Source organism: Bos grunniens, chromosome 28, assembly GCF_055505025.1.
Source record: "Bos grunniens cultivar Pamir isolate PY7600 chromosome 28, Bosgru_T2T1.0, whole genome shotgun sequence".
Lineage (NCBI taxonomy): Eukaryota > Metazoa > Chordata > Mammalia > Artiodactyla > Bovidae > Bos > Bos grunniens.
The window spans coordinates 4,058,140-4,082,039 of NC_141192.1; the positions used below are offsets into that span (position 1 = coordinate 4,058,140).

Consider the following 23,900-nt stretch of genomic DNA (forward strand, 5'->3'; position numbering starts at 1 on the left):
TGTGTGTATCATGTATTCTTTATCTGTTACTGGGCACTTAGATTGTTTCCATATCGTGACTATTGCAAATAATGTTAAAATGAGCATGAGAGCAGACATACATATCTCTTCCAGATCCTCGTTTTATTTTCTTTGGGTCTATACCCAGAATTCCACCTGTATTTTAAGAAAAAAGAATTGAAGAAAAGACTTTTCCATTATTTTCATCCTCATTTCCCACTTTTTTTGCATCTCCATGTGATGAGCATGCCTCTAGCAGAAAAAGACCAAATAAGTAGAAATGAGTCAGTCCTTGAGGCAGCGCCTCATGCTGCCTGGCTCATTGTTCCATCACATATTCATCAGGTATAAATGGAAAGTTAACAGCATCCAGAAAAACACATCCCCGGAATCATTCTCCTGTCAGGCACAGAGACACCAGGACAATCACCATCTGTTTGAAGGCCAACTCTCTGGGGCAGAACCTTGCTTAAGATATAGTACAGTCACATAAACCCCCCTGGCCTTAGCTTTCTTGGAATCCCTTTTTCTGAGCCTTCCTATTTTTTTTTTTAATTGGAGAATATTTGCTTTAGAATGTTGTGTTGATTTCTGCCATATAACAACGTGAATCAGCCGTAAGTATACACACGTCCCCTCCCGCTTGAACCTCCCCCCTCCCCCCAACCCTATCCCACCCGTCTAGATCGTCACAGAGTACCACGCTGAGCTCCCTGTGGTACACAGCAGCTTTCCCCGAGCTGTTTTACACATGGTAATATACGTGTTTCAATGCTACACTCTCAGTTCATCCCACCCTCTCCTTCCCCCATGTGTCTACAGGCCTGTTCCCTATGCTTGTGTCTCTATTCCTACCCTGCAAATAGGTTCATCATACTACTTTTCTAGATTCCATATGTGTGCATTAATATATGATATTTGGTTTTCTCTTTCTTCATTCTGTACAACAGGTTCTAGGTTCACCCCCCTTGCTAGAACTGACTAAAAGCATTCCTTTTTATGACTGAGTAACATTTCATTGTGGGTACGTACCACAACTTCTTTATCCGGTCATCTGTCGATAGACATCCAGGTTGCTCCCGTGTCCTGGCTGTTGTAAATAGTGCTGCAAGAACACTGGGGTACATGTGTCTTTTTGAATTATGGTTTTCTCGGGGGTATGTGCCCAGTAGTGGGATTGCTGGATTCTGTGGTAGTTTTATTCCTAGAAAACTGTACATATTTTTAAACACCCCCTTTTGTCCCAGTTCCTGGTAATCCATGTTTTATTTTCTGTATCTGTGAATTTGTCTAAGATACACATATACATGGGTTGATACAGTAACTGGCCTATTGACTCTCATTTATTTCATTAGCAAAATGTTTCTGAGGTCCATCCGTGTCGTAACATGTGTCAGAATTTCGTTCCTTTACGTGGCTGAATAATATCCCATTGTGTGTACATATATTTTCTTTATTTTTTCATCTGTTGATAAGTGCATGGGTTGTTTTCACTCTGGGGATCTCCAACACTTATTTTTCAAGTTGTGTGTTGTTTTCTTTTGGTAACAGCCATCCCAGTGAGTGTGAAGTGCTACCTTGTGGTTTTGTTTGCTTTTCCTAATGACCAGTAATGCTGAGCATCTCTATGTACTTGATAACTGACCATTTTTATATGTTCTTTGGAGACACATCTATTCAAATCCTTTGCCAATTTTTTGAATTGGGTCCTTTGGGATTTTCTTTACAAGATACAATTTGTGAGTATTCTCTCTCATTCTGTGGATTATCTTTTCACTTGATTAATAGTATCCTTTGCACAGTAGTTTTAAATTTTCATGAGCTTTGACTTGGTTTATCTATTTATATCTTTTATTCACTGTGCTTTTACTGTCGGATCTAAAAAAATAACCACTACCAATCTAATGTCATGAAGCTTTACCCAGTGTTTTCATCTAGGAGTTTAATATGGGCATACCTCTTCTTATTGTTTTTGCTTTGTTGCTCCCCACAGATGCTACATTATTTTTTTTACAAGTTGAGGGTTTTTTGGCAATTTTTCATTGAGCAAATTTGTTGGCTCAGTTTTCCTAACAGCATTATATTTTAATTCTGGTATGTACATTGTTTTTAGATATAATGCTATTAAACATGTAATCAATTCAGTTGAGTCGTTCAGTCACATCCGACTCCTTGCAACCCCATGGACTGCAGCATGCCAGGCCTCCCTGTCCATCACCAACTCACAGAGTTTGCTCAAACTCATGTCTATCACGTCGGTGATGCTATCCAACCATCTCATCCTCTGTCATCCCCTTCTCCTCCTGCCTTCAGTCTTTCCCAGCATCAGGGTCTTTTCAAATGAGTCAGCTCTTCGCATCAGGGGGCCAAAGTACTGGAGTTTCAGCTTCAACATCAGTCCTTCCAATGAATATTCAGGACTGATTTCCTTTAGGATTAACTGGTTGAATCTCCTTGCAGTCCAAGGGACTCTCAAGAGCCTCCAACACCACAGTTCAAAAGCATCAATTCTTTGGCGCTCAGCTTTCTTTATAGTCCAACTCTCATAGCCATACGTGACCACTGGAAAAACCATAGCTTTTACTAGCAGATCTTTGTTGGTAAATTAATGTCTCTGTTTTTTAATATGCTGTCTAGGTTGAAATAGAACATGTAATAGGTTGTAATAGAACATGTAACAGATTACAGTAAAGTATAAACATAACTTTTATATGCTCCAGGAAATCAAAATTCGTGTGACTCACTTTTTTGCAATATTTGCTTTATTTCAGTGGTCTGGAACAGAACCCATAATATCTCCAAGGTATGCCTTTAGTTTTAGGCCTTCTTACATTTAGGCCTTTGATCCTTCTTGAAATATATTTTGCATATGTGCAAGATAAGAGTTCAGGTGCACTCTTTTGCATATGGACATCCAGTAAAAATATGTAGAAATACTAAAAATACTCTCCTTTCCCACATTACATGCTCTTGGCACCCTTTTCAAAATCATTGGCCGCATTTACAAAGATTTGTTACTGGAAACTCTGTTCTAGTCTTTTGTTCTGTATGTCTGTTCTTATGGCATTACCACTATTATGATCACTGTAGATTTGTAATAAATTTCAAAACCAGAAATGTGAGTACTCCTATTATGTTCTTCTTTTTTAATACTTTTCTAACTCCTTGAAGGCCTTCTGAGATTCATATGCATTTTAGAATGCATTGTTTAATTTCAGTAAAAAAAAGGCTACTGAGATTTTGGTAGAGATTTCACTGGATCTGTAGGTAGCCTTATTAGTAATTTCAGCTTAACAATATTGTCTCCAGCCCATTTCTTTCCAATGATTTATCTTCTTGAATTTCTTTCAGCAATGTGTTATAGTTTTTGTGTACAAATCTTTTGTCTTCTTGGTTAAATTTTGTTTCTGTTAGATGCTATTTCAAATGGAATCAAATTTATTTATTTTTTGGAATGTTAATTGCTATTATATAGAAATGCAATGATTTTTGTAGTTTGATTTTGTATACTGAAACTTTGATGATATTCTTTATTAACTAACAGATTTTTTAATTGAATCTTTGAGAGTTTTTACACGTAAGATCATATTATCCAAGAAGAGAAGCACTTTCACATCTCCTTTTTCAATCTGTATAATTTCTATTTCTTTTTCTTGCTTTTCTAGCTAGGACTTCCGATGCTATATTACATAGAATTAACACAAGTGGCATCCATATGTTGCTCTTGATTTCAGGGTCAAAGCTTCTCATCTTTGGCCAGGATGTGATGGTTTTACACTTTTCATATATAGCTTTTTTCATGTTGGGGAGTTTTCTCTATTCCTAATTTGAGTGTTTTTTATCAAGAAAGAGTGTTGGGTTTTATCATACTCTTTTCCTACTTGAATTGAGATGATCATGTATTTTGGTTTCTTCATTTGATTAATGTGTAATAAATTATTACATTTATATGATTCTTGTATGTAGAACCATTTTTTAATTGTAGAAATCCTACTTGGTCACAGTGTGTAAACATTTTAATATTCTGCTGGATTCAGTTTCCTGGTATTTTCTTGAGGATTAATGCATCAGTCCATGAAGGACGATTGGTATTGTGCACTTGCAGTGTTTGGCTTTGGCATCATGTGATACAGCCCTCATAGAGTGAATCTGGAAGTGTTCCCTCATCTTCAGTTTTTTGAAGAGTTTAGAAAGAGTTGTTGACTCTTCTTAAAAAGTTTGGTAAAATTCACCCTTGAAATCATCTAGTCCTTGGCCACTATTGTTGGGGTATTTTTCTATTCATGATTCAGTCTTTTCACTAATTATTGACCTATTCATATTTTGCATGATTGGATTTTGGTGGATTGTATATTTCTAGTAATTTGCCCATTTTGTTTAGGTTATCAAATTTTTTGAATAGAAATATTCATAGTATTACCTTATAATCCTTTTATTTTTATGTAATCAGTAGTAGTGTTTCATGTTTTGATTTTAGTAATCTGAGTTCCGTTTTTTTTTAAATCAATCTATAATCAGAATAGGATTGTTTATAGCCATAACTTTTCCCTCTTGGCACTACTTTTACTGCACCCCAAATGCTTTGATATGTTGATTTTTCATTTTCGTTGGATTTATGGTATTCTTAAATTTCTCTTGTGACTTCTTCTTTGATCAATTTTATTTGTTTAAAACTGTACTCTTTAATATCCATACATTTCCCATTTCTTCATGTTTCTTTCTACTATTGATTCTCACTTCATTTGTGCTTGGAAAAAACATTTACACAATTTCCATCTTTAGAATTTGTTTGAACTTACATTATGACCTAACATATGATCTACTGAAGAGAATATTCCATGTGCACTTGGGGGGAAGTCTGCCTTCTGTTGTTATTAGTTAGAGTATTCTGTGCAAATTTGTTAAGTACATTTGGTTTATAGTGTTGTTCATGTTCTGTTTCCCTTATTTCTCTATTTCCTTATGTTTTGTCTAGTTCTTCTATCCTTACTGAAAATTTGGTATTGATGTCTCCAATCTTTATTGTAAATCTATTTCTCTCTTAAATTCTTACAGTTGCCTCATAAATTTTTGGTGTTCTAGTATTAGGTGCTTGTTTAAAAAATTGTTATATTTTCTTGTTAAATTAGCCCTTTTATGAATATGTAATGCCCTTCTCTGCCTTCCTAAACTTATTTTAATTGAACCATAGCCGATTTACCATGTTATGTTAATTTCTGTTGTACAATCAAATGATTCAGTTGTACAAACATACATTCTTTTTCATATTCTTTTCCACTGTGGTTTATCATGGGATATTAAATATATTTTTCTGTGCTGTACAGGAGGATCTTGTTGGTTTCCCATTCTATATATAATCTTTGTATCTGCTAATCCCCAACTCCCCCCCATCCCCACACCTTGGAAACACAAATCTGTGCTCTGTGTCTGTCAGCCTCCAGCTACTATTTGACATGTAAATTCTATATATAATATTTGTATCTGCTAATCCCCAACTCCGCCCCTATCCCCACACCTTGGGAACCACAAATCTGTGCTCTATATCTGTCAGTCTCCAGCTACTATTTGACATGTAAATTTTTTCAGTATCAAAAATGATATTGGAAATGGACAACTTTTCAGATAAGATATTTTTATCCTCCTTTTTCTTTCCTTTAGGATAAATCTTCAAAAATAGGATTATCTACGTTTCTTAATTTTTACAATTCAATGTGTTATGCCAGTTATTTTGCAAAGGCAAAATAATCCTTTCTCCAACAATAGAAGAGCTTTCTAGATTCACCTAAACTTTACCAGCATATGGACATCTATCCATCTGTCTCTCTGAAATTTAATATGTAAAAATGATGTTTTGTTCATGCTCTTATTTCCACTTAATTGATTACTGGTGAAATCATTTTAACAAATTAAGTAATAACTATATTTCCTTCTTCAACAGTTTTTTACTTAAAATCTACTTCATCTAATATAGTCACACCATCTCTCCTTGCGTTTCTTTCAACATGGAATATTGAGCCTCTTTCCTTTTCAAATATGTGTGTCCCTAGGTAAAAGTAAGTCTCCTGTAGACACGTACACACAGGCCTTTTTTAAAAGTTGGAGTAGAGCTGCTTTACAACGTTGTGTTAGAGTCCCCTGCAGAGCAAAGTGAATTGGCTATACACAGACATGTATTTATATACACCCTCTTTTGGGGTTTCCTCCCCATCTACGTCATCACAGAGCACAGAATAGCGTTCTCTGTGCCATACAGTCAGCTCTCGTTAGTTACCTATTTTATACATGTAGTATAGATGCGTCAGTCCCAATCTCCCAGTCCGTCCCACCAGGCCCTTCTCTCCTTGATGTCAATTTTTGTAAATCCATCCTGCCGATCTATGAAGTTTGTCTGGAAGTTTAAATTCATTTACATTTGAAGTAATTGCTGCATGGAAGGACGTCTGCCATTTTGCAGCTCATTTTTGTTCGCCTTCTAGCTTTTTTGTCCCTTATAGTCAACATTTCTGCTTACGCATATGTTCACTAGAGTTTTTTTTTTTTGTAGTGACAGGTTTTGTTTTTCTTACTTTTTTGTGCATATTCTATTATAGATATTTTCTTCATGATTATATGGACTTTAGCTAATATGTTAAAGTTATAATAATCTTTTTACAACTGAATCATCTTGCTTATAATGCTGATATAACAGAATTGTTTTGGAATTGTGAATGATGCTTGAAAAGTTTCTGATACATGTTCCATGAATGATAATTCTGAAACTGTTAGAGTCTCTATCTTTAGCTTCCTTACCACCTCCTGACAGTTCTAGACATAACCAAGAGGAGGCAGAAGGAATGGTAGAGAAAAGAAGGATGCTCTTAGGTCTGTGAAAGTGAATGGAGAAAATCACATATACATATGATATTCAGGATGTCTAGGCTCATGGCGATCTCTTGAGGTGAAAGGTTGAACTCCTGGTTGGTTTTTCTGACTCACATGCCTTATAAAAGACATGGGCCAACATTCACTGGGGAAGAGCCCATGACAGGGTACTAGCCTTTCATACCTACCATGTGCAGAACCATGACAAAACACTTAGGTAGAGAGACCCACATTTGCCCTCCATAGCCCGGGAGTGCAGCCTGCAGAGGTGTGGGACTGCAAGGACATTTGAGCCCTGGTCTGCAGGGCACATTGACGTTCCTCCCATCTGAACAGAAAGAGTCGTTAGGCCCTCTAGCCTCCCCATTCTCCATTCAGGTACCAAAGTCAGAGCTAATGGCAGTGAGAAACTGGAAGTGGGGTAGGAAAGTCCTGCAGCTCTCCCTGATGGTGTGGCACCACGATGCTAGGACTGCAGAATCTTGGCCCTAGTTCAGCTCCTCCCCATGAGAGTTCCCAGGAAAGATCTTCGGTGTCCAGAATGGCTCAGCTTTGCAGGCTGATAAGAAAGTAGTAAAATAAAGTGGTTTGAGTAGCACATCTTTCTCCTGCCTGAGGCCAGAGCTCTTATTGTTGGGTCAAACCTGGGGGCCCAGGAGAGCAAATGTACTAGAATTGCTCGGGCTTCTTCAACCACTGTATCCTCCCTTATTCCTTGAGTGTCAGCCAACCTCGTTCCCACCCAGAGTCCCGAATCCCCAAGCACATGAGTCAGTCTGGTCACCTTCCCCACCACTCACGCTGGTGAAAGTCACCACCAGGGTGACCCAGTGCGGTTGCTAAGGGAGTATGACGGCCTTCAGCTACACGGGGTGGGGAAGGGTTGCTAAAGAGTCTGCTGGAAACTGGAGAGGCAGACAATCTGCCCACCGCAAGGAGGCGCCTCATCCCTCCTAATCAGGTCTTCTTTGTTTTTAGGTCGGACAGCATGGGCAGCTCCTGGAAGGACATTCACCAGTTAGTGCAAAAGATGGTGAAGAAATACACAAAGTACGGCTGGTGTTTTGCTCTGCCTGGCAGAGTACACAGCTCTTCAGAGGTGGTGGGCGTGGAAGTCCCTCAGGCCAGGAGCACAGTGCCCAGAGCCCAGGACAGTGTCCTGAAGCAGAAAGAAAGACGCTACGTTGGTTCCATTGGATCTTGGCAGCTTTCTTGACCCTTACCTGGGAGTGAGATTACACTGTAGAGGAACGCAGTCTGTGCCTGAAGACCTCACAGACTAGGAAGTGGGCAGACCAGTAACATACAGCTAAATGCTGAGTTAAATGGTGCCAAGTGCTGAAAGCAAAGGTTCAAGGACTTATTTGAAATTAAGGGAAAAAAGCAAGTACTCTTAGAGGGGGAAAGAAGGCAAGGATGACTTCCTAGAGGATATGGAATTTTGCACTAGGCCTTGAAGAACAAGAAGACAGATTAATAAGAACCATGAAGGAAATTTCTTGTGCAGTGAGTGATCTGTTAGGCTGGAAAGCAGGGCTAACTCAGGGGAAGGCTAATAGAACAGTCTGGACAGAACAGTGTGAGGCCAAGTCCATGGGGCTCATAATACCAGGCCCTGGGGCTTGGATTTCCTGCTGTGAGCAATAGGGAGCTGTAGATTATCCTAGAGTTGGGGCCAGAGGGTAGGGTGCCTGACATGGTTAAGGTTGTGTTCCAGGAGAAAAATCTGATAATTATAAGTTAAATGAGGTGGAACACGAACCAGAAGTGGGGAACCCAGCTAGGGACCTATTATAGCAATTTTGCAAGAAGAGAATGAAGGTCAATGGACCAGAAAACAGTGCAGGGAAGAAGGATGTATATGAGAGATACTGCTGAGAGAACAACTTCCCTGAGATAAGAGGTGGACAGGGAAGACAGGAGAGGAGGGAAGTGTGGGAAGATCCAAAGGATTTCACGTTAGAGGAGAGGCCAGTGGAGAGGCCTTCACGCCTCTCCACATGCCACCTTTATGTGGGCAGGGAACGTGTGCATATGCCTCTGTGTGTGTCCTCGTGTGCGTGTTAATGATTTTTTAAATTTATTTATGTGTTTAGTTATTTACTTATCTTTGGCTTCACTGGTTCTTTGTTGCTGCATGCAGACTTCCTCTAGTCGCAGTGAGTGGGGGCTACTCTTTTTTCCTGTGACACTGCCCACCAGGCTTGCTTTAGAGGATTAACGCAGCACTTGGCTGTCTGAGGTGAGCTTCACGACAGTGTTGAACTGTGTAGAGAAGGCGATGAAGGGCTCTTTGCTGCCGTGTGCAGGCTTCTCATTGCAGTGGCTTCTTCTCTTGTGGAGCACAGGCTTTAGGCATGCAAGCTTCTTTGGTTTGCATGGGCCTAGTTGCCACGTGGCATGGGAATCTTCCCAGAGCAGAAAGTGAACCTGTGTCCCCTGAATTGGCAGGTGAACTCTTAACCACTGGAACACCAGGGAATTCTGTGTGTGTGTGTGTGTGTGTGAGAGAGAGAGAGAGAGACATTGGGAGTGTTGGGCATATAGAAACGGACCAGGATGCCATCCCAGTGATCACTTTCAGCAAGATCGCACATCTCACAGGGCTCCCAACCTTTTACACAAGGAATGGGAATTTTCAGTGTTTGAGAAACAGAGCCTAAACAGGAGAGCTGGGTTATGGAGCAGGGAAACTGTCAGCCATCCCTCTCCTGGCTGCTCACTGGCATCATTTTGAGCTCACGTGCGTGTTCCTTCCACAGCCCCAAACTGCGCATGTCCTTCATCAGCTATGCTGCACAGGGCAGCACGGTCATGAGCCTCACCTCAGACAGGTAAGGGCTGATTTAATCCACTAATGCAAGTCTAGTGCGTGATGTCACAGAAAAAAAAACAAACACTGGGGCTCTCGGTGACCCAACGAGGACCCACGGTGTGCAGGCTGGGCCATCCTGGGCTCCCCTCACTGATCACTCGGACCTGCAGCCTTGGCTCCCACTGATCTCTGGCTGCACTGGGACTGGGAGACCCCAGTGCTGCTCGACCACCTCCACCCCTCTAGGCCCTGCCCTCCACTAGTCTGGTCCTCTCCACACACTTCCATTTTCTCACATTCGGCTCGCTGTGAGGATTTCCTTGAACTGGCTGAACAGGTGTGCAGACCTTTTATGAACTCTGGCCTGTATTGTGCACCTGCGCTTGTACTGATCTCTGCTCTGGGTCAGTGAGGGTGAGGAGAGATGGTCGTACCTAAGGGATAGGGGATGGGCCGTGTTGAAGTGCTAGAGGATTCAGTGGAGGGGAGCTTGCTCCTGGTGGGCTTGAGACAGATGGCCTCATGAATGTGGTTCTGAACACCAGACTAGACTGCAGTTCCAGAGGCAGACCCAGGTGTGTGCCGAAAAGCATGGAGGTAGGAAGGAGTGGTGCTTCTGAGTAGCTGTTATGTTAAGAATTTCAAGGACACAAAAGCTGGAACCTAATTCAGAGTGAGTGAAGCACCAAAGATAGGTTGAGGACATTTGCGACTGGATGCCTCCAAGATTTAGACACAGTCCCTGCTCAGGACCTTGTAGAGAAGTTGGAGTAGCAGATGAGCTGCAGCAGCAAGGATGCCGGGGACAGAGTATGGGGGTGCCAGCGCGTGGAGACATGCCTGGCTCCCAGAAGAAGCAGGGCTTGGGCTTCCTACTGTGAGCTGGGGAAGGCATAGTTTTCTTCATGTGTGTGTTTCAAGCTTAGAAGAGATACTGGAGTGGGTGTGAGGTGAAAGAAGGCAAGTTCATGGGGGCAGACTCTCGCAGGCAGAGGAGAGAGAAGTAGCAGGGGCTTGACGTGGGCTTCTGGGAGAGGAGTTGCCCATGGTGGAGAGAAAGATCATTGACTCTTCTAGGTTACGGAGCTCAAGGCCTGGATGAAGAGAGCTTTCTTGAGGCTCTTGGAAGGCATCCCCAGTCTTCTCTGGAGAATAAAGGAGGGGAAGTCTTCCAAGACTGTGGGTTCAGGAGAAAGAATGGGACTCAAGGGAGTGGGAAATACTTGAAATCCTGTGTGTAGTCCAGGATACACCTAAGACATATCGAAATCAACCATGGCCTTCATGCTTCCAGCACAGGGCCTGGCAGAATCTTGGTGGGAGCTGGTCTCAACCTGAGATTGGGCATTTCCAAAGCTGCCTAGGCATTTAGGAGGATGTGGCAGAGGGCTGGGGTGGGTCTTTCTGTACAAGGTGAGTCCAGAGTGACTCAGGAAGCCTGGTAAGAGGTGCAGCTCTGATGGGTCTACAAAGAATGTGGGGCAGGACCGGGACCAGGGCTGGTGCTCTCTGATCCCTATCTACTGGGGTGAGCAAGCTGAGAGGGCACCGTCCACACAGGCCTTGCTCTGGTGCTGGAGAAGCCAGACAGCATGGGGCTAGGAAGCCTCAGGCATGCTGGTGGGGGTGGGTGAGAACTGGGAAGAGGTGCAGGAGCTCCTGTCATGTGAGAGGGGTACTTTAAGAGCAGGAGGGATTGCTGAGGGTACTAGGAGCCTGGCGTCATGGTATGAGAAAAGCTGGAAGGGCAGCAGTAGGGAGAGCTACTCAGGCAAGAACTTTGCCTGATGATGTGGGTCCTGGGCAGGAGGCTGTGAGTACAGAGAGTTCCAGAATATTTTTGTGGTTCAAACAACAAAATTGAAATCTTCCAGAAAGTGCCAAGATGTGTGGTTCTGCTCAACTAGGCAAGGCCTGCTTTGGCCTGCCCTGGCAATGGGTCCCAGGTCTCCTCTTCTCATGGGCTAGGTTGAGCAGGTCTGGGGCTCTCATATTTCACTGCACGTGAGCAACTTTTCTGAGAAGCCAGCCTTCAGGGACCACGTACTCATTAGACCTGCTGTGACAGCTCAGCCCATCGCACTGGATAAGCCTGAACCTAAGCCCCAGCTCAGTGTGTCCCGTCCCATGCCCTCTGACCTGCTTTAGCAGAAGATGACATGCCGTCATCATGGCAGCCTGGAGTCACTGCATTTCCGCCCCTGGGCACAGCCCTCAGGCCTCTTTTCCAGCTTTTGGTCTATTTCTTCAGAAGCATATGAAGCCCAGGAGCCCTAGACTCTAATGGAGCAGCCTGACTACTTCCTTTAGCACCGATCCAATGAGGGAAGTGGCTGGAAGGGACCAAGTCCCCCTCAGGGGTCTGTAGCAAGGGAGCAGGAGACAGGGCAGGAACATCAGCAGAGTGACTTCTCCGAACTCAACTTTGCTTGTTGGAGGATAATGTGCCCTCACCAGGGACCTCTTGGGTGCCTACAGTACCACCAGTCATGTTGGGGGTGCCGGATCCACAGGTGCGCATCCGTGGGTGCTCCCCTCTCACCATGGACGGTCAAGGCAGGGCCCTTGCTGAGTCCCCTGAGGTCTGGAAGCCTGAGACAGGGATGAGCACATTGAAAGTCAGGACCTACTTATGGGACAGAAAAGCAGCATCCTCCATGCTCACTGAGTGGTGGACGAGGAAGGGTTAGGGTTAGCTCTCTCGGTGTCAAAGACACGGGCAGAAGGGTCATGAGAGGATCACTGTGTCCTCTCCGGCCCAGGCAGGTCTGCACAGGGCAGAATGGTGCCAGGGCAGCTGGGGCTGTTTGTAGCCATTAACCTCCATTCCCCCTCTACCCTCTTTTCCGATATGTTTTTAGAACAGAAATACAGGATGGTCTTAAAAGACTTCAGAATATAGTGCCTTCAGGAGCCACAAACATGCAGGAAGGATTGAAAAAGGTACAAAGACAGCTCTGAGAATTTATTCTGCTTTATCGAATTCTTGGAATATTATTGTGTCTTCTCACTGCCTTCCCCCAAATTTTGTTGCAGGCAAATGAGCAGATTGAAAGCGTTTACTCCAATAGTAAGTTGCCCGCTGACGTCACTGTGCTCAGGGGGGACAGAGCCAGGTCCAGGCCTCAGCGAGGGCTGGTGCACGCCCTCCTTGGCCAGCTCCTAGCGCTAACTCTTGGAGCGAGTTCCTTGCCCTCTCTGTGCTGCAGGTTCCTCCTCCCTGCCATAAGGATGAAAAGCTCTCCCAGGGATGTTCCTGAGAATCACATGGGATTATGCTTTACATTTCTAGTTCGTGTGTGTGTGTTTGTGTGTGTGTGTCACTCAGTCACGTCTGACTCTTTGAGACCCCATGGACTGTAGCTTGCAAGGCTCCTCTGTCCCTGGAATTCTCCAGGCAAGAATACTGGAGTGGGTTGCTATTCCATTCTCCAAGGGATCTTCTGACCCAGGGATCGAACCCATGTCTCACGCACTGCAGGCAGATGCTTTACCGTCTGAGCCACCAGTGAAGCCCACATTCCTGGTTCTTACTAGATATCATTGCTTGCCCTACAGTTGGGCTGCATGAAAAAGAAAAGAGAAATTCCAGGGACAGTGAGTGAGTAAATAGAGTTCAGTTTGGGGAGCAAGGCCTTGGTGCCCCTGCCTGCCCACACTCTGTCCACCACGGCCCCGGCTCTGCCCCTTCAGCCTCTCCCCTGTGGTTGACTCTCGTCCTGTGACCATGTTTCCAACAGTGGGAAAGGCTGTGCTCGGCCCAGAACCACCGGCATGTAGACTGTAGGGCTGCGGCCTCATCAGGAAGGAAGCACAGGCTGCTGGGAAGGCAGGGAGCTGGGCGGGGCCGCTGCCCAAGCCTCTGGCAGTCAGTCTGGCTGCTCCTCCCTGAGCTCAGCTGAGAGGCTTGTCCTTGCCAGGGAAGTAGCTGCAGCTCCCTTTCAGGGCATAGGCTGTGCCACCTTGCCCTAGTGAGGGTCCATTAGGAAGAGCTCTGAGCCAGGCTGAGGCTCCTTATCTGTCAAATGGGTTCTGGCCTTAGTCCTCTGACCCTCCAGGCGCTCTGGGTGACAGTTCTGGGGTCAGGGTGGCCCCTCCCCAGGAGAAGGTGATCCAGGATCTGTGCTGCAGGTTTGACAGGCTGAGGCAAGTCACTCCAGGTACCTTGCTGACCAGCCCACTCCCTGCTTCTTCTGCAGACAAGAATGCTTCCAGCCTGATATTCACTGTGACTGCTGGGCCACTGCTGCCAACGACATTACAGGATTCTAAGGATGAAGTGAGTCCCATTCATCGTTACCTGCTTTGTGGTCCATGTATTTGGGTGTTTTATACTCAAAACCTTCTTCCTCTTAGGCTAACAAGGCTCGGAGTATGAAGACCACGATTTACGCAATGGGTATAAAAGACTATAAGAGAGACCAGGTAACTTAGAACAGTGACCAAGTGCCACTCTTGAGTCTAGCTGGGGAAAGCTTTGGGACAGGCAACTGTCCCAGGGTCACCCAAAGGGCCCCAAGTGTTTCAACAACAGGTAGCCGCAGAAGATGAATGGCAAGTGTCGTATAAACTTACACACCAGAGGTGCGGGTGGAGAAGCTTTACACATCCCTGTGGGTGGGCTGCTGGCTGATGCCCGGGTGTGGCCCTTGAAGTCCAGCGTGGGCAGGAGGTGAGGGTCTCTCTCCTAGGATAGGACTTGCTGTGTCCTCAACACTCACTATTTACCAAGCCATCTTCTCTCCCTTTTAGCTGCTGCAAATTGTACAGGGAAAGAGACAGGTGTACCATGTGGATGAATCCAACATCGATGAAGGCTTTATTAGATCAGTGAGTGTGGCTAAATTTGAGAAGGGGGCTGGGTGGCTTCCCACCATGCTCACACCTATCTCTCTCCTTGACCCTGTCCTTCTGTTCCAGATTGTGGGAAATTCCTGTAAGCAAGTTATGGGCAAGGACACATTCTATGCTTGTGTGGGAGGTATGTGCTGGAGTCACTGTTCTAGACAGAAAGGCGTTTCTGTGTGTGTGGTATGAATGTGCCTGAGTGTGTCTGCACCTTTGAGTGGTATGAGGATAGGCTCTGAGTGTGTTTGGATGAGTGTGAAGTGTGTGTTGGGGGTGAAAGGAAGTATATTGTGTGTTTTGAATGGAGTAAATATATGCTGTGCATGTGGCGTGCATGAGTGTAATGTCTGAGCGTGTGCTGTGTGTGTGCATATATGAGGGGCTGAGAATGCTTCAGCCATGTGATTGGGCCTGTTTTTGTGTGAGGCACGTCTGTCAGAGGTTGTGGTGTGATTATTGTATGTATTACCTTTACTTCCAGTTTTGAGAAACAATTAACATACTGCCTTGTATAAATTTAAAGTGTAACACAAAATGACTTGATATACATGTATTGGGATACGATTGCCACAGGAAGTTTAGCCTAATTACTTTCTCAAACTCAAATCTAAAATTATCATTAAAAACTAAGAAAAGATAAGTGTTAAACCCTGAACATAACACTAGCAAATGAAATGCAACAATACATAGAAAGGGCAATACATCAAAAATAATTAGGGATCACCTAATATAATCCCCAGAAATGTAAGTCTGATCTAGTGTTTGAAATTTCAATATAATGTATCACGTCAGCAAAATGGAGAAAGGACAATATAATGTATCACATCAGCAAAATGGAGAAAGGAAACGATTATTTCAGTGGAGAAGCAAACAGCTGGACACAGTTCAAGTTCAGCATCATAACAGGAGCAACCTGATAAAGACATCTATGCAAATTTTCACAGCTGATACTACACCCAGTGATTCAATGAGGACTGCCTCTCCCTGAGATCTGGAGCTTGACAAGGATGCCCTCTCTTCCACGGGAGGGTCCCTGCATCAGTGTGGGGAGGATCCTGTGCAGTCGAGTTTCTGTTAGAAGCCCTCTCTCTGAGTGAGCTCTGTGTGTGCAAGTCTGTGCATCCACACCACTGGGATTTGTAGAGCTGAGGTGGGTGAGTAAGCACACATCCCCACTGGTGACAGCACCCAGCTGGATGCATCTAGATACAGACCCAGGAGGCCGGTCCTGGCTGTGGCGCTCTGAACTGCAAGACCACCGTGCACAAGGCTGTGGTCAGACAGAGCAGTGCTCATATCTGAGCTCTTGCTGCTCATTGACAGAGAACCGGGGCAAATTGCTGAGTATCTGCCACTTTGAGCTTCATCTCCAAGAAGCAGAAATACCAATGCCCATGCAATGAGACATAGATGCAGTGGAGGTACAGTTACTGGCACGGGATCTAGAAGCTGGTGGCCCTCACCAACAGGAGCTGGTACTAAGGCTTCCATCGCTGAGCCCTGGTGCTGACCCCACCCCTCTGCTGAGTCCAGGATGGGGAGGGGAAGTGGTCAGAGAGCACCCAGAATGAAAGCCTCTGCAGCTGAGCCGTCTGTGGGTCCCGTCTGATCCTGACTCCTCCTGTCTCTGACCCTGTGACCTGCAGGGCAAGGTGTGAATGTGAGGAAAGAACCCCCCACACATGCAGGGTCCTTTCCTGCATGTCCCAGCTGTGCAACAGCCATTCTCTGATCACATCCCCAGGACACACACAGGCCTGTCAGGCCTCAGGGGAGGATGCCTGTGGTCATTGATGCCTTGTGATGGCCCAGCTGGGGTGACAGGTGCCTGTTGCAAACCCTCTGCGGGCATGACCCAGCGGTGCTGCTCCCGGTCCAACTGCCGGCATCTCGTCAAAAGCTGCCACATAGCATGACTGCCATTTGGAGGGAAAGCTCAAAGCTGGAACTTGGGCCCCAGTAAAGCAGAAGAATCTATTCATCAGGCAGTCATTCTGAACAAGTCAGTGGGCTGGGCAGGTGGCTGCCAGGAGCAGGTGAACACGAGGAACACGGCCTCTTCAGTTTCTTGGGCTCTCTCTAGGACGAAGCAGAGGCCTCTGCTGACCTCCTGCCTCCAGGCCTGTGCTCCAGCCCTTGCTCTGCACAGGGCACAAGGGGCTGAGAAGGCCACTTCCCTGACATGCCTGATCACGGAGACTGAGGCCTCCAGGCCAGACAACTGGGCCCTCCAAGGTCCAGCCTCTGTTGTAAGCCCTCCTACTGCAGAGGCTTCAGGGTCAGGGGATTGGGCTTCCTGCAAAACCTTCCTCAGCTTTACAGGGCCAGTTTTTGAGATTTCACACTCAGAGTGCCTCAGTGCCAAAGGCTTTCTTGGTCAGCTGGCACCCCTGGCTATCACAGCCCTTGCTGTCTTCCTCTCTCGTCACTCATCACTCAGTATGAGTCATGACGACTGCAGCTCTTCCAACCTTTTATTATGGAAGGTTTCAAACCTACAGCACAGAGAGAATGAACAATGGGCACTCCTCTCTCTACTACCTGGATTTTCAATTAATATCAGACCATATTTCCTTTATCATGTATTTTCTCTAACTCCTCTTTCTTTCTTCTCTCTCTTTCTTCATCTATTTATCTTATTTCTTGATGCATTTCAAAGTAAGTTATTATCTCTAATATACTGCCTCCAAAGTCCTATTCTGCATACCTTTACCTGGGGAACAATTTTTGTTGAGTTCTCATTTTGAAATGCAGCAGACAAGTATATTATTTCATGGGTTCTGACAAATGCATACAACACCTGTAACCTCTAATCCCATGAAGGCTCAAAGTATTGGAGGTGCCTCCAGGATGTCTCCTCAGCTCCCTTCCCAGGCAATACCAGCCCCCACCCCTTGGATGCAACTACTCCCTGATTTCTTCCTCCACAGGCTAATTTGCTGCTTTAGAATCTCTTCTCAGTGACTCAGAGGATGAGTGCAGGGTCTGGCCTGAAGCTCTCAGCGCCATTGTTTGGCCCCCACCCTAGGGGGCAGGCTGAAGGTGGCAGCTAGTCACTCATTTTCCTGTGTGTAACTGGGCCGGAGTGAGTGTCTGCAGAAGCACAGCAGGTGGGACCCAGCAGTGGAGGCCATGGTGAGACATGGGGCAGAGCAGGGCTTCCCTCTGAGGTCGGCGTCCAGCTCTGCATCATGGCTGGAGGCCCTTTGTGGGGGTGGGTGAGGCAGGTTGGGTGAGGCAGGAGGACTGCAGGATGTGGGCAGGACCCATTGTTCAGACGGGGCTGCTCCTGCAACCAACCTGGACAGATGCTGTCCCTCTGCCACATAAGGTTCCCTCTTGTCCCATCCCTCTGTCTCCAGGTTTAACAACCGCAAAGAGTTCAACTTTCATGTGTAAATACCTTTCTAAATACACTTCACAAGGATATTTTTACATCAATGGGATCATGCAGTCTGTTGTTCAGTTGCTAAGTCACGTCTGACTCTTCGCAAGCTCGTGGACTGCAGCACATCAGGCTCCTCTGTCATCCATTATCTCCCAGAGTTTGCTCAAATTTACGTCCATTGAGTTGGTGATGCTATTTAACCCTCTCTTCCTCTGCTGCCCCCTTGTCCTTTTGCCTTCAATCTTTCCCAGCATCAGGGTCTTTTCCAATGAGTTGACTCTTTGCATCAAGTGGCCAAAGCATTGGACATCAGTTTCAGTATTAGTTCTTCTAACGTTCAAGGCGGATTTCTCCTTACAGTCTGAGGGACTCTCAAGAGTCTTCTCAGCACAATTCAAAAGCATTAATTCTTCAGTGCTCAGCCTTCCTTATGGTCCAACTCTCACATCCGTACATGACTACTGGAAAAACCATATCTTGGACTACATGGACCTTTGTCAGCAAAGTGATGTCTCTGCTTTTTAATATGCTGTCTAGGTTGGTCATAGCTTCTCTTCCAAGGAGCAAGTGTCTTTTGATTTCATGGCTGCAATCACCGTCTGCAGTGATTTGGGAGCCCAAAAAAGAAAAATCCATCACTGCTTCCACTTTTTCCCTCTATTTGCCATGAAGTGATGGGACTAGTGCCAAGATCTTAGTTTTTTGAATGTTGAGTTTCAAGCCAGCATTTTCACTGTCCTCTTTTACCCTTATCAAGAGGCTGTTTATTTGCTCTTCGCTTTTTGCCATTAGAGTGGTGTCATCTGCACATCTGAGGTTGTTGATATTTCTCCCAGCAATCTTGATTCCAGCTTGGGATACATCCAGCCTGGCATTTCAAAAATGACAACCCACTCCAGTATTCTTGCCTGGAAAATCCCATGGACAGAGGAGCCTGGTGGGCTACAGTCCACGGGGTCACAAAAAATTAAACACGATTAAGCATCTAACCCTTACCCTTACTCTGCATATAAGTTAAACAAGCAGGGTGACAATATACAGCCTTGTCATCCTCCTTTCCCAATTTTGAACCAGTTGGTTGTTCCATGTCTGGTTCTAATTGTTGCTTCTTGACCTGCATACAGATTTCTCAGGAAACAGGTAAGGTGGTCTGTTATTCCCAAACTTCCACAGTTTGTTATGATCCACATAGTCAAAGGCTTTAGTGTAGTTAATGAAACAGAAGTAGATGCATTTCTAGAATTCCTTTGCTTTCTCCATGATCGAAAAAGTGTTGGCAATTTAATCTCAGATTCCTCTGCCTTTTCTTAACCCAGCTTGTACATCTGGAAATCCTTGGTTCACATATTGCTGAAGCCTAGCTTGAAGGATTTTGAGCACAGCCTTGCTGGCATGTGAAGTGAGCACAAGCGTAGAGTGGACTGAACATTCCTTTGGCATTGCCCTTTTTTGGGATCAAAATGAAAACTGACCTTTTCCAGTCCTGTGACCACTGCTGAGTTTTCCAAATTTGCTGACAATATTTTCCAAACTTCTGCATAGTATTTCATTGTATGGATGGACTGATTTATTTAATTGGTCTTCCTTGATCAATATACAGATTGTTCCTAATAAGTTGATACTACAAGTCAGACTATATGTAGGACCTTCCTGATGGTTACCTCTCTGTGAGCTTAGGAAAGGAATTCACTAAGATTTCAATGAGAAGTAGAATTTCTACATGAAAGACACACCCATGTTAAAGTCAGTCATTGTCCCATTGCTTTTGGTTTTCATCTGGGAGTCCTAAAGTTTTCACTCTTGTATTTAGTTCTTTAAACCATTTTAACTTTATTTTTGTAGATTAAGGGATAAAATGGTCTTTTTCGTTCTTTCACATGGAGCTGTCCAGTTGTACCAACAACATTTAGTAAAGAGATTTTTTTTTCTCATTGTATACTCTTGTCTCAATGTAATAGATTAACTGACCACATATGCACGGGTTTATTCCTGGGCTCTCTATTCTGTCTGCTGATTTATGTGTCTGTATTTGTGCTAGTACTATCTGCTTTGACTTCTGTGGCTTTGTAGCATACTCTGAAAACTGAGAGCAAGATGCTTCTAGTCCATTCTTCTTTCTCAAGATTGTTTTAACTACTGGATTCAAGAAAATATGCAGACTTTTCTACATGGGCTTCAGTATTTTCAAAACCGAAAAGAAAATATGTCAGCAAGCCAGCATCAGCCCATGAGCTAAGAATCTATTTGCTTCAAAGCTGAGAATTTGTAAACTTCACTTTGATGGAAGTTTCAGGAAGACCTGAAGCGAAGGAATGAGGACTGCCAAGTTCAAGGCTATGCTGACATTTCTAAGGAATGTTCTTCAGAGTTAACTGACTTTAGGTAATTAACTGACCTTGGCCAGGAGACAGAGGTGAAGGCTAATGACCTTGGGTTTATAGCAGGAAGACTTGCGTTTTAACCCGGCCAGCTCACCAGGGGCCAGGCGCACTAATTGCCCTCTCTGGATCCCCTGGTATTTATTTCTGTTGTCAGGAAGCACAAGTGGGGATCCAGCAGCCTGCATAGGGGCTATGATCCAAAACTGCACCTCAGCAAATCAACGTCTCTCAGTCTGACAAAAGAAAGTTCTTGGTTAATCCCTGGAATGGCAGTGGAGGGTTGCATGAAGTACACGAAGAGTCAGGGAGAGGGAGGGGAAGAGCAGTCATTGCAGACTTCAGAACTAAAGCTAAGATTTCACCTTCCATAAGAGATTCTCTTATGCAAGGTCCTCACCCCCTTGCTTGCCTCGGTCAGGTCTGGGCCTTGTTTCTAGGGTCTTCAGCCTGCCATAAGCACAGAGAAGCACAGGGAGGAAGAACAGACCCCCAAGTGTCAGAAAGCCACACAGGCACCCAGGCTTGTACGCTCAGTTCAGACCAAGAGTCAGAACTCTCTTCAGCCTGTGTTATCTTGGTTCCTGTCATTTATGTACGGGAGGGCCAGGTGGACAGCGCTCCTGGTATGTCTCAGAGAAGACCTCGAGACATCAGTCAGAGAGAGACCTTTGCTTGGGGTTGGCCCTGTGGAGAGTGTGAGACCTTGATGGGCTTTGATGGGTAGGGGCAGTGGTGAGAGGCCCCCAAGAGCCCAACCACTTCAGAGTAGACCCTCAGTGAAAACAGGTGAAGCCCAGAGTTGAAGAGACATTGATTCAAACACAACTGCTTCCTCATCAGAGTCCCAAGGAATTCAGTTGAAGGGGTGACTTATTATAACTGTAAGATCAGAGGGAAGTCAGCATTCAACCCCTCCTAACACAGTCTTGGATATTGTCTTTGCAGAATCCTACCAACTTGGTTTTTTTGCACACGGTCTAAATCCAGACAAAATTAAAGAATATACTTGCAGATATAAGTTGGATGAGATCCAAGTCTATAGTAAGTACCCAGGTTGGTGCTTCCCACACTGCTCTTCAGTACTTATAGCAAACCAAGGCTTCAAACCCCTTCACTGTAGAGGATACAGGCAGCATGGATGATGGGAGAAGGGACCTAGCTGGGAAGGCCGGCCACCTTGCCCTTCAGCTCAGGCCGGGGAGCGATCAGCCCTCAACACATCAAGAGCGTCTTGGCTCAGGGCTTGTCCCTAAGAGGCTGGACTTGGGGTGCTGGGGCTGCTCTCACTGCTCTATTGCTCTCACACTTTACTTGGCCTTCACGCCCCTTGGAAATAAAGATGTGACCCTCATGACTTCCGGTGAGTAGTGGAGGCAGCCCCAGGACCCTCAGTCTGTTCCAGGGGCACTGCGCTCTCCCAGGAGGGTGGAGTCACCTGGGATTGAGAGCAGATGCCAATCGCCGGGCCTGGGCCCTGGCTCAGATCCACTCTACATGTGTGATCTTGACCTAACGAGCGTTTTGTTCTCAGTCTCTATTATCTCTACTATACAATGGATCCCATGCGGTAGATACACTAAGCCCTATCATGCATGTAAAGCTGCTATTTGAAAATACTCAGGTACCAGATATTCCTCCATAATAGGTGAGTGGCCTGAGAAAGCCCACAGTAGGGGCAGGAGATGAGCCCTCATCACTGAGGTGGGTGTGATCTCCCCCACAGAGTGCCTGGGGACAGGTGGACTTCCTCTTCCTCCTCAACTCTGCCAGTTAGCTTCCTGATACATTGATTTGATATGATTGTTTTATATTCAATGACTTCTCGTTCCAAAGCCATCTAGAAAACCCAGTGCAAGTCTCTCCCTCAGCACACTTCTGGGCCATCTCTCCTCCTTCCACCGGTGCATAGGATGGGCAGGGCTCTGCTATGACCACACTCCCACACTACAGAGTGTGTAGATGACCTCAGGGAGTGAAATTATACTTTCTCAGGAGTGATTGCTGCTGCTGCTAAGTCGCTTCAGTCGTGTCCGACTCTGTGCGACCCCATAGATGGCAGCCCACCAGGCTCCCCCGTCCCTGGGATTCTCCAGGCAAGAATACTGGAATGGGTTGCCATTTCCTCCTCCAACGCCTAAGAGTGAAGAGTGAAGAGTGAAAGTGAAGTCACTCAGTCATGTCCGACTCTTCGTGACCCCATGGACTGCAGCCTACCAGGCTCCTCTGTCCATGGGATGTTCCAGTCAAGGGTACTGGAGTGGGGGGCCATTAAGTAAATCATTTGTATGGAGAGCTAGTGTTTATTGAGCATCCACCGTATCAGGTAATGTGCAAAGTGCCTTACACGCACTATCACAATTAATTCTCAAAAGAGACCCATTATTATTTCTTTGTACAGAGCTGATGTAGCCATAGTCACAGTGGTCTAATTGCCCATCTGTGTCTACTGGGCCTTCAACCGTATTGATAACAGATTTATAGAAAGGCTAAATACAACCTATCCCCCACGAAATGTGCTTAGATAAACCCCCTGGGGTCTATGACTCTACAGCTTTCCCACTCTTGACTCACCAATGTTTCTCTCTGAGGTGGATCAGCAACAAGGCTCACACATGAGACTCCATCACACAGTCCTGGGCTCCTCTGCTGACCGCCACACTGCATGTGGTTGGAGGCTGACCAGAGTGGCAGAGCAGCACTGTTCATTGCAAGAGCAGTGATGCGTCAATGAGGATAGATTGGGTTGATTTTAATTACATTTTCCTCTAACAGAAACATCTCAGAAGACATTTTAATAAATATAGAGAGGCGTAACAAAGAATAATTAATTTTTAATCAATATTTGTACATGTTTTATGTTGTCTATCTTTGGTATATAATGTTTTTTATATTAAGAAATCTTTAAAATTGGCAATGGAAAGATTTGGTGTAATCAATTAATAGTGATTTGAAAGCTCCTCTGCAGTCAACCATGCATTCCTTGGCCTTCAGTATACGAGGGCAGCAGAAGGGGGGGTAGAAGGACGGACAAGTCCGTTGACGTTCTTTTCACGTGGTTTTCTTTTAGATAAAGAACCTGCCTCTGTGAGTAATGAAAAAATAACTTGCCAAGGACATATTTTTGCTAAGACTGGACAGTAAGTGTTTATGTTCTGGGGCCATTTGGGCAGGTTTCCCTACCATGAGGAGTCCAGACTGCGGGATGCCCCATTTAGTGAGGGCAGCACACGTCTGTCTCCAGGAGGGCTCAGGCATCCTCCACCCCTGCCCTGGATGATAATCCCCTGAGACGTTCAGGGATCTTCTGTGGGCCAGACTCTGCTGAGGAGGGGAGGATGTGGGAGATGGTGTGCCCCACAGATGGTACCTTTACTCTGGGCAGCTTTTCAAAATGAAGTCAACATGCTGTGTACATACAGAGGAGTCAGGATGGTGACACATACAGCCATCCCTTGCCACTAGGCCCATGATCATGAGGGCATCTGACCCCATGCAGGGCTCCTCACTGCCTCATCTGTTTTCATTTCAGAGCTCGAGCTCATGTTGTTTGGGGAGGAACTCCCTTTACCCATGCTGCCTGCAGTACAGTAACCCCAAATTCCTAAGT

The 23,900-nt window shown here is 45.3% G+C and overlaps 1 protein-coding gene across 1 annotated transcript in view; it reads left to right on the forward strand.

The window, feature by feature from the left end:
* The window catches only part of LOC147342762 (anthrax toxin receptor-like), a 40,501-nt gene that overhangs the window by 4,685 nt on the left and 11,916 nt on the right, over positions 1 to 23,900 (forward strand). Inside the window, exons 2-11 of the mRNA XM_086381340.1 lie at positions 7,840 to 7,911; positions 9,624 to 9,695; positions 12,538 to 12,619; positions 12,713 to 12,746; positions 13,876 to 13,955; positions 14,033 to 14,101; positions 14,429 to 14,506; positions 14,597 to 14,657; positions 21,239 to 21,334; positions 23,361 to 23,430. Coding sequence (XP_086237466.1) covers positions 7,840 to 7,911; positions 9,624 to 9,695; positions 12,538 to 12,619; positions 12,713 to 12,746; positions 13,876 to 13,955; positions 14,033 to 14,101; positions 14,429 to 14,506; positions 14,597 to 14,657; positions 21,239 to 21,334; positions 23,361 to 23,430 — 714 coding nt within the window. The remainder of the gene's footprint in view (positions 1 to 7,839; positions 7,912 to 9,623; positions 9,696 to 12,537; positions 12,620 to 12,712; positions 12,747 to 13,875; positions 13,956 to 14,032; positions 14,102 to 14,428; positions 14,507 to 14,596; positions 14,658 to 21,238; positions 21,335 to 23,360; positions 23,431 to 23,900) is intronic.